At 48.5% G+C, this 10,646-nt stretch overlaps 1 protein-coding gene across 1 annotated transcript in view; it reads left to right on the top strand.

Moving 5' to 3' along the window:
- The window catches only part of DDX25 (DEAD-box helicase 25), a 22,421-nt gene extending 16,002 nt beyond the window's left edge, over positions 1–6,419 (top strand). Inside the window, exons 9-12 of the mRNA XM_007118079.3 lie at positions 918–1,155; positions 2,594–2,756; positions 4,781–4,969; positions 6,143–6,419. Coding sequence (XP_007118141.1) covers positions 918–1,155; positions 2,594–2,756; positions 4,781–4,969; positions 6,143–6,204 — 652 coding nt within the window. The 3' untranslated portion in view covers positions 6,205–6,419. The remainder of the gene's footprint in view (positions 1–917; positions 1,156–2,593; positions 2,757–4,780; positions 4,970–6,142) is intronic.
- Positions 6,420–10,646: the final 4,227 nt, after the last annotated feature.

Raw genomic sequence — 10,646 nt, 5'->3', positions numbered from 1 at the left:
GGAGCGGCTGGGCCCGTGAGCCATGGCCGCTGAACCTGCGCGTCCGGAGCCTGTGCTCCGCAACGGGAGAGGCCACGACAGTGAGAGGCCCGCGTACCGCAAAAAAAAAAAGAATTAACTTTTTAATTGATGTATAAGATATGTACAGAGAAATAAACAAATCCTAAGTGTACTGCTGGGTGAACTATGACAGAGAGGCTATGCTCATGGGACAATGGCCCAGGTCAAGACATAGAACTTTACTGGCACCCTGGAAATCCCCTGCAGCCCCTTTCCTGTCACCCGCCCCTCTCTCCTCTACAGGCTTAGCTGTATCCTGACTGCTGACTCTGTACATTCATTTTGCCTTTTTTTTGAACTTGGTATCAATTAGCCTCTGTTCACTGTGGGTTCAGTTTACATTCCACATGCAGTAGCATCTTCCCCTTCTGCTCCCCTTTTATTTATATCCAGGTTCTTCCCATTCCAAATAGACAATGTGGCTGTTCTTTCCCACCCCAGAGATAGAACACCTGCCATCGAATGATGAGCCTCTGTGCCCTTCATCCGCATGGAACTTGTGCGGGATGATTGCCCTAAAGAGCACCTAGACTAACACCCTAGGCTCCACGAGCCCATCTCTCCTAAGGAGAAGACTGGCGTGAAAACCCAGATCACTTACCTAAACTTCAGTCTGGAGCCCCACATTCAGTGTATCCATTTTCCCAAATTCTTGGTGGGCAGGAGGGGCTGACACGTGGCGCTCTGCAGCAGGTGTAGTTGTCGTGGCCGCAGCACGTTTCACGGTGACCCCAGAGCAGGAGCAGGGGCGTGGGGGTCAGCTGATGGCCGTGGGCGTCAAGTGCTGGAAGCTGCCCCCGCAGGAGAGGGACAGGCCTGGCCATCGGGTGACGGCCTTCTTCCCTCCTCTCTTGTAGAGCTTTACCCTCCGAGTGCCAGATGCTCCTCTTTTCAGCGACCTTTGAAGACTCCGTGTGGCAGTTTGCGGAGCGAATCATTCCTGACCCCAACGTTATCAAGTTACGAAAAGAGGAGCTGACCCTGAACAACATCCGACAGTATTATGTGTTGTGCAGGAATAGGAAAGACAAGTACCAGGCTCTGTGCAACATTTACGGTGGCATCACCATTGGCCAGGCCATCATATTCTGCCAGGTAAGTCTGCCGGGACTTGTCTTACTCGTGCCCAGATTTCTGTGCAGGTGGAGCCGGGCACCACGTTTGGTGCTTTTTGTACATTATGTTGTTTAATCTTCAGAGCAACTCTGAATAGAGATTATCTGTATTTTATGGGTGAAACTGAAGTAATGGAATAGGACTTCAATATGATGTGAAACAGAGGGCATCCTTCTTTTATTTCTTTTTTTCTTTCTTTCTTTTTTGGTCGTGCTGCGCCGCTTGTGGGATCTCAGTTGCCTGACAAGGGATTTAACCTGGGCCACAGCAGTGAAAGCCTGGAATCCTAACTACTAGGCCACCAGGGAACTCCCTGGGCATCCTTCTTTTAGAGGGACTGCTTCTAACACTTTCCTGTTCAGGTTGATGTTTATTGTAGTGTTTCCATAGATACCCTTTATCAGGTTAAGAGTGTTCTCTTCTACTCCTAACTTATTATGAGCAAAGCAGCCACTCAGTCACTCACTATTAACAGCCCCTTGTTTTTATTTTCGTATTTACTTTTCCTATCTGACGTTTTTCGTGTTCGTGTCTTGGTTGTATTTTTTCACCACCATGTGCACACTGTCAGCTCCAGGAGAGCAGGCTCTCACCTGTTCCACTCACCTTCATGCCCCCGCCCTAGAATAGCCCCACCCAGCACACGGTTGGCCCTGGAAACATACTTGTAGAGTAAAGGAAAGCTCAGCTCTGCCACGGATTAGCCATGTGACCTTGGGCAAATCACTTAATGGTTTTAAGCTTTGGGTTTATTTTTCAGTTTTTTTTTTGTTTGTTTTTTGTTTTTTTTTGCGGTACGCGGGCCTCTCACTGTTGTGGCCTCTCCCTGTTGTGGCCTCTCCCGTTGCGGAGCACAGGCTCCGGACGCGCAGGCTCAGCGGCCATGGCTCACGGGCCCAGCTGCTCCGCGGCATGTGGGATCTTCCCGGACCGGGGCACAAACCCGTGTCCCCTGCATCGGCAGGCGGACTCTCAACCACTGCGCCACCAGGGAAGCCCAATTTTTCAGTTTTTTTAAATGAACTTAGGTAGCTACTTCATCAAATCATTATGAAAGCAGATGAACGTGATGCACGTAAAGGTTTTAGCAAAGTGCCTGGCGTACACAAGGATGTCCTCATCGTTAGGTTACCTCATTTTGTCATCAGACCACCATGAGAGGTGGGCAGAGCATTTTATTCTCTGTTTCAGGGCTGAGAAGCCAAAGCTCTTACAGGTTGAGAGGATGTGCCCCTTAAAAGCACGGGGGAGGGAGAATCCCCTGCCACATTCTCAGATCCCTCTAGGCCCCAAAGGGAAGATGAAGCAAAACTCCTCTGCAGCACCCCCGGCTCCCATGCCCTGCAGAAGTGAGCGCTGCACACATAGCCAGGCTGCTTCAACTTGGGCGCCATGCTGGGTTTTGATTTTCATGCAGACTCGTCAAAATGCCAAATGGTTGACTGTGGAGATGATGCAGGATGGCCACCAGGTGTCTCTGTTAAGTGGAGAGCTGACTGTGGATCAGCGAGCTTCTGTCATTCAGAGGTTTCGAGATGGGAAGGAGAAAGTTCTTATAACAACCAACGTCTGTGCTCGAGGTGTGTATGTGTGTGCACTTAAAGTCAAGTTTATTGAGGTATCATTCACATATGATAAAATTCACTCTTTTTAAGGATACGTTTCAGAGAGTTTTGACAAACATTTATAGTCACGTACCCATCACTGTAATCAAAATATGGAACATTTCCATCTCCCCTCAGAATTTCTCAGTGCCCATTTTCAATCAGTCTCTGTAACTAATGACCCCTGCCAACTACTGACCAGATTTCTGTCTCTGTATTTTTGTCTTTTGCAGAATGACATGTAAGTTAAATCATACAGTTGGTAGCCTTTGTGTCTGATTTATTCCACTTGATATCATACTTTGGAATTCATCAATGTTGTTACATGTATCAGTAGGTCATTCCTTGTTATTGCTAAGTAGTATTCCACTGAATGGGTCGTACCACAATTAGGTCTTCCATTCACCAGCTGATGGACATTTGGATTGGTTACAGCTTGGGGCTGTTTGGACTAAAGCTGTAGTAAACATTCATGTATAAGGCTTATGTGGACATATGCTTTCATTTCTCTTGGGTAAATGCCTAGGAGGAGGATTTCTGGGACATGTGGTAAGTGTATGTTTAGCTTTATAGAAAACTGCAAAACTGCTTTCCCGAGTGGCTGTACCCTTTTGCATCTCTACCAGCAATACAGGAGAGTTCCAGTTGTGCTCCATCCTTGTCAGTAATTGGTATTGACGCTCTTTTTTCATCTTAAGCTTTCTGGTAGATGTGTGTGGTATCTCGTGTTTTCAGCTTGTGTTCCCTAATGACTAATGATGTTGGTCATCTCTGAGGTGTTTTTAAGTTTAAAACTATTGACTACTGGAAGAAAAGTCTTTGTTTTTTCAAGAGGAGGGCCTTCGTCCTTTCCTCATTCCTCCTGTATCCTTGCCTACACCGCATACTCAAACCATGTTTCCTAATTTATTACTAGTTCACCAGATAGAACTGAGGACCTGCCATGAGTGCTGAGCTTGGCATTTGGAGGAGTAGCCTGAAAAAGGATGAGGTTCCTTCCCCTTGGGAGCACACTGCCTAGACTCCTGACTCTCTAAACCAGCACTAGCCAATAGAAATGTTTGCATTGATATAAATCTCCTATTCTCTGCTGTCCAAGCCACATATGGTGCCTGTTGAGCACTTGATACGTGACTAGTATGGCTGAGGAACTGGATTTTAAATTTGAATTAATTTAAATAGCCATAAGGCCAATGGTTATACCATACTGGACAGCACAACTCCAGACCCCAGAGAAAAGAGGGCACAAATTGCTCCCGAGTCAAAGCACAGTGTAGGGAGGATAAGGATTATGACCCAGACAGCTTATTAGTGTTGAGGAATGGAGGCACTAGGTGAGCACAGAAGTCTTCCTAGGAAACATTAGGAGTGAAAGGTGTGAAAGGAAGGGGAGAACTCTTGGAAGTCTTGAGTTGTTTGTACTTTATCCTGTACTGTTTGGGCAGCTGGATTCTAAACACAAGTGCTCTGGACGTTGCTGTGGTGACCATGGTGACGATTAGAGGAGTGGGAGATGAGGGACTGGGGAGACCAGTCCGGAAATTGTTGTAACAGTTGAGGCAATGGATAAAATGACCTGATGAGAACAATGGCCATGGAATGGGGTGGAGCTGGGGCCCTGTGACGGGTAAGGGAATGTGAGACTAAGAGGCTTGCTGGGCACTTAGCACAATGGGGGTGGAGAAGAGGGAAGGGCTCTGTGACCTGCTGAGAGCCCCTCCCCAACACACACGCACGCGCACGTGCACACACGCACACGCGCTTTGTACATATTTAGACTTCTGTATAATTCGTTTCTACTGACACTCTTATCCGGCATCATAGACATACATACTTGCAAGCAAACTGCCTGACCAGAGGACCTATTTCATTTACGTAAAAGCAGGTTTGATTTACAGATTGTGTCTATTAAATGAGAATTCCCTCAGCAAATGTGGTTCTTGAATAGCTATGTCCTGAGGAAAAAGTTGCAGGACCCTGCAGTGTCGCTCCTCTTCCAGGGATTGATGTGAAGCAGGTCACGATTGTTGTGAACTTTGACCTGCCTGTGAACGGAGCAGAGGAGCCAGACTATGAGACCTACCTCCACCGTATTGGGCGAACAGGCCGCTTTGGGAAAAAAGGCCTTGCCTTCAACATGATCGAGGTGGATAAGCTGCCCCTGCTGATGAAGGTCCAGGACCACTTCAGTGAGTAGTACCCTTCATGCTCAGAGCCGTGGACCTGCCCACGTTGACAGTGACGATGTGTGTCGTGGACCTCGAGCCCAGAGGCTCGTGATCGGGTGGGGGCAGGAGCCAGGGAGTAGGCTTCTACTTCTTAGTGCCAGAGTTCCTAACAGGAGGCAGGGGTAATTAAAGGAAGATGTGAAAACCAAGTGGAATTGATATGAGCTCATATTTTTATTTTATTGCTCATTCTGGGATCTGGAGCAGATTTTACATCCATGAAGAACCACCCTAGGCAAAGTAATAAGCTCCTTTAAGGTTATATTGTGTCCCCAGCTTCCTTTTTTATGTACATTTTTCCCTTCCTGTTGCCCCAGCGACCAACTAGGACAGTCCTAAATCCTGAGGCCTGCTGCCTTCCTCCAGTGCCCCCACCGCCCCGCCACCTAAACAAGGCAGGCTCTGCTAACCCGCTGGGGCTCTTGGACGGGCGTGTTGCATTCTGGTGGAAGCTTGAAGGGTAACAGAAGCTGAGATGTCCCCCTGCCCCAGGGCCCTGGATAGATATGGCTGCGGAGCAGGCGAGGAAGAACCCTCGCAGGACTCCAGATGTATCTTTCACCTTTAGGACAATGGTACTTAACCTCTGTGGGAAGCAAAGGACACTATCCCCGGGGAAATGCACACAGGCACATATGTGCAATTTGGAATATAATTTTAAAAGGTTTGCACACTGGCTGTGGACCCTTCAGGGAAGTTGATTAAGCACCCCTGCGTTAGGATAACGGAGGAGGGATGGGGGCGGAGAAAGAAGCATTAAGATCACTGTTGCTATGGTAATCAACACTCCCTGTTGCCATTCGGCAAACCCGACCCCCCAATGCACACGCCCACTTCACCCTCCTGAGCTCAGCCAGGCACCTTCCCAGGTTCCCCTCTCTGCACTCTGGCGATTTGTTTCTGCCCCACAGTATTTAGACATGTATGTTGTCTTGTCTGGTGCATTTGATGCCATTGTAGTTAGTATGGATTGGTTATTTGGAAACCATCCCTTCCTTACCTAATCTAGAGAATGTCCCAGTACCTCACGGCTTTCCATACAAGGTGTCACTATCTTCAGAAATGTAATTGGATGGAATGAAATTTCGTTTAGGCCCTGGGATAAGACTGTTCCATTCTCTTTTGTTATTTTAGATAGCAATATTAAGCAACTCGACCCTGAAGACATGGATGAAATTGAAAAGCTTGAATATTGAAGAAATAACTTTATCGTTTACAAGTATTCTGGTTTATGCGACAATGTAGGTTTTGAAAGTGATTTTTTATGTTGAAACTTTTTCAACGTGAAACTGTTAATATATGGCAAAATAAATGTCTTGGTAGCCTTAGTTTTAAGACCTGAGGTCTTTCTGAACCAAATTGATGCGAAGCACTTGATCCTTTTGAGTAAAAAAAGGGAGATTATTTCTTATTCCAGTCTTTTCACAGATAAACATCTTTGCCTGGGCTACTGGGTTGTCGTGGTAGATTTAGTTTATAGAATCTGAGCAGGTCATGCCGCCTGTGAATATCTCACGGTGCCGCGAGATGGCAGTAGAACATCACTGTTTCTGGAATTTGAGTTGGTCGACAAGTGAAAAAAACCACACGTCTTCACACTTGCTCACTGCTGCCCCTCCCACCCCTAGTTTCTTCCCTCCCTCCCCCTCGACCCCTCCCAACACATGCACGCACCGCTGCACCCCCCCCACACAGACACACACACTCACGTGTGAGTGCAGGGTGAAACCTTCACAAAGTCAAACGATTTGAAAGCGTATTTTGCTTCTTTTTTAGTGTTTCAACCAACACACAGAATTTCAAGATATTTTTCTGTTTTACTTCTTAATGTCTTCAAATTAGAAAAGATTTAATCCATCATCAGTTATTTCATAGTCTCTGAAAATGTGGCTTTATTATAGACATTTCTTAAAAACAGGCAGTGGAGGTGGGGGGAACCCACTTGCCTTAGTAAAGAGGTGACACTTCAGGGAGCCAAAAGGTTTCGCTTTTAAGAACTTAAAGGTGTATCTGAGAATCCTGGATGTTTTTCCTGCAAGTCCCACTGAACCCACTTGCCTTAGGAAAGAGGTGACACTTCAGGGAGCCAAAGGGTTTCACTTTTAAGAACTAAATGGTGTATCTGAGAATCCTGGATGTTTTTCCTGCAAGTCCCATTGAGATACTTCTCATTTCTCACATTTGCTCCTAAAAAGTGAAACAGTGGGCTTGAGAAAAAGGGGGGGGAAATTGATACTCTCCCAGAAAGCCTGAGCAGGTTTTGCAGCCCGCACCAGAGCCGGGCCCCAGCTCTGTCACAGCAGACTGCCACCAGCAGCCTCAGTGAATGCGCCTGTCATCCCAGTGTGGAGGGGTGTTTCTGGCCTATGTCTTCTGATATTCCATGTGCATGTCACCTGCTCATGTTGTATCCTGTGGGCAGGGCTCAGAAATACACGAAAATCGTTCAGCCTCCTCACCCCACAACAGATATTTATCGTGCACCCTTTATGCCAAACACCAAGGAAGAGAGATGAATAAGATGTACCAGTCATTTCAGAATTCAGAGTCTCACAGCAGAGACTCGGAATAAGCCAGCATTATTTTAATAATGGTCTTTGCTTAAGGAAGGGGTTCAGAGGAGGCACCCCAAACACCGTCGGGGCCAGTTTCCCAGAGAAGACATTATATCTCCTCTTATAGGAGAGAACGTGAGTTTCACGGTGCCTCTTCTCAGGCACTTAGTACCCACTTGCAGTCACCTAACACAGATCCACTGAGACAGTGTTCCAGATCCAGCTGATCGCCAGAATGACCTGGAGAACTTGGGGAAAAAATACAGATTTCTTCCCCATACTGTGCACCAAAAACCAAACTCTCTTAGGGTAGAGCTCAGAAACACGGTTACCTAAGGGAGCTGAAAACAGGTAAAGCAACAGGTCTTAAAGACCACTCACTCACTGTCTTAGGGAGGAGATGCCGAGGCAAAGAGAAGTCCCAGGGACAGAATCTATAAAAAATAGAGCTTCCGCCTCTGAAGGTCCACTCGTGTTCTCCTTATGGTATGTCTGCCTTCCTCTCTGGGCCGGATCAGCTTATCCACTCGATACCCAGCCCCCAACACAGCGCCCAGCATGTAATAGGCAGTCAGTGAATACTTGTTCTGTTGAGTACGTATTCTCTTGCCATCTCTTCATTCACTAACGTTCTTCCCTGATGTTTGCCATCTTGGTTTTGAACCGCAGTCATATGGCGCAAGATGAATAAACGTAGGAAGTGTTTCAAGAGAGTTTGCTCTCTCTTACTATTTGAGAGTTGAGTTGGACTTTCCATCCTAGTCAGCTGAGCATTGGGGTCTCTTAAATAAGATTTTACCACCTCCCTTTCCTGTCCAGATCTGATGGAATCTCTATCAGTTACCCTCACAGGCGTCTTGAGCGATTTCTACTTGGCAGCTCTTCCCAAAGAGTCTGCAAATAGTGGGCATTCTTCCTGCCCCTTTGCCCCTCCTCACTTGCATCTGTCTCTCCACCTAGGAGGCAGAAATCCATCCCTGTTCTGTGTGCGTCACAGCTGCCTTCACACTAACTGTCCGGTTGGGCAGTCGGCACTTCCAAGGCTGTCTTGCGGGGCACAGCTCCTCGCTCAGAACTGCCAGCAGCCTTCACGTCTCTGTGCCCGGCCGGGCCAGGGTTGTCTTTCTTTGTGGATGCCGGCCTGAGGAAGAGTACGCGGAGAAGCCGGGCATAGCCGGATGATTCCAGTGCATCCATGAGCCGGGCTAATCAGCTGTGTGTTACTTGGCAACAGACACTAAACCAGATGCGTTAGGTTTATGTTGGCCAGCTTCAGACTGTGAGCATATTGAAATTCCCGATGACGTAGAGCAGGGCTGTAATTTCCCGTGGGAGTTGTGAGTGAACACCTCACCGCCACCGGGGGCACAGATTCCTTGGATGCTAGGTGCTGGATCTGAGGCAACTACGAATAACAGGAAAGGCAAACGTGTGGGTCCTAGTCTGGAAGGACGTCTGACAGCCCTTCTCAGGAGACATGATTGCTTTTGCTCCTGAGAGGGTTGATGCTCCCAGCAGGCATCGGGCCCCAGGGGAGCTCTGGCAGACTCTGCACGTGTGGTCGACAGTGGAAAGTCTTAGAGGATCGCTGGGGGTTAAGCAGTGCCCTTCCAGAGAAGACCCTGGGAGAGGAGCCGGTTGTGTCCAGCCTTGGTTCCGCTCTTGGTCCCCTGAGAGGTTCAGCCTCCTTCCCGTTGACTCAAGTGGGAGCCCAGGTCAGAAAGAGGATCAAGGCGGAGACGGCGCCGTGGCCGGGATGGATGCTGCAGCGGGGTCCAGAGCGAGGGGCTCCCCGTGGGCCTGCTCTTCTTTGCCCTCCGAGCTCAGGGGCCTTCCTGCTGCAGTACGGACAGCCCTGCGGGCTGGTCCGGAGGGCACATTCGTTTTCCCAAGGGACAGCGGAAGAGTCGGGTCCTGTTAAATCCTAAACCCCTCTCTACTCCTCTGCCACTTTCAGGGAATCAGCATGAGTTGAGGACTGTCATCATGCTGCAACCCACAGACTGTGAAACATCACAGCCTTGCCCTACGCCGCAGGGAGCACCAGCGTTCTGCTCTGGGAAGAACCCAGAAAGAACTCTTCCCAGCGTCTTCTGTACTTTTTTACCCACGGCTGAGAGAAGAGTTGGGACTCTCCCTCCTCCCTTCCTCCTCACTACCCCTCTCTCGGGGGCACTGTCCTCTGGCTCTGAGCCCCCCCGTGGTCCCCGCGTCTCTAAGGAGGGATGGGTCAGCCAGGCCGGCTGTAAGAGCCCTTGTCTCTGGATGCTGCTCTCTTCCTCCGTCTCCCTTACTGCTTTGTGTCTCGGTTGGCTCAGGCTGCTGTGACAAAACACCGCATAGACTGGGGACTTCAGCAACAGAAATGTATTTCCTCAGATTTCTGGGGGCAGGAAAGTTCCAAGATCAAGGTCCGGCAGGGTCGGCTTCTGGCGCGGTGAGGACTGGTCTGCTTTCTCGCGGTGTCCTCACGTGGCAGACAGAGAGGGGCATGCATTCTATCTGGTGTCTCTAATCCCACAGTCCCACTGTGAGGACCTCCCGTCATGACCTAATCACCTCCCCAAAGCCTCACCTCCAAATACCATCACATGGTGATGCAAAATACCGCATAGACTGGGGGGCTTCAGCAACAGAAATGTATTTCCTCAGATTTCTGGGGGCAGGAAAGTCCCAAGATCAAGGTCCGGCAGGGTCGGCTTCTGGTGCGGTGAGGACTGGTCTGCTTTCTCGCGGTGTCCTCACGTGGCAGACAGAGAAGGGCATGCATTCTATCTGGTGTCTCTAATCCCACAGTCCCACTGTGAGGACCTCCCCTCATGACCTAATCACCTCCCCAAAGCCTCACCTCCAAATACCATCACATGGTGATGGGGTGGGGGGTTGGTTTAGGGCTTCAACATATGAATTCGGGGTGGAGGACAGACATTATGCCCCACCCACCAAATAATACTTTGCTACCCATCGTTTGCAAATCTGGGTGAGGTTGAAGCACCATTTTATATATATATATATATATATATATTTTTTTTTTTTTTTTTTTTTTTTTTTTTTTTTTTTTTTTTTTTTTTTTTGCGGTACGC

This window comes from Physeter macrocephalus, chromosome 16, assembly GCF_002837175.3.
Source record: "Physeter macrocephalus isolate SW-GA chromosome 16, ASM283717v5, whole genome shotgun sequence".
Lineage (NCBI taxonomy): Eukaryota > Metazoa > Chordata > Mammalia > Artiodactyla > Physeteridae > Physeter > Physeter macrocephalus.
This window is presented reverse-complemented; position numbering and strand designations above follow the sequence as displayed.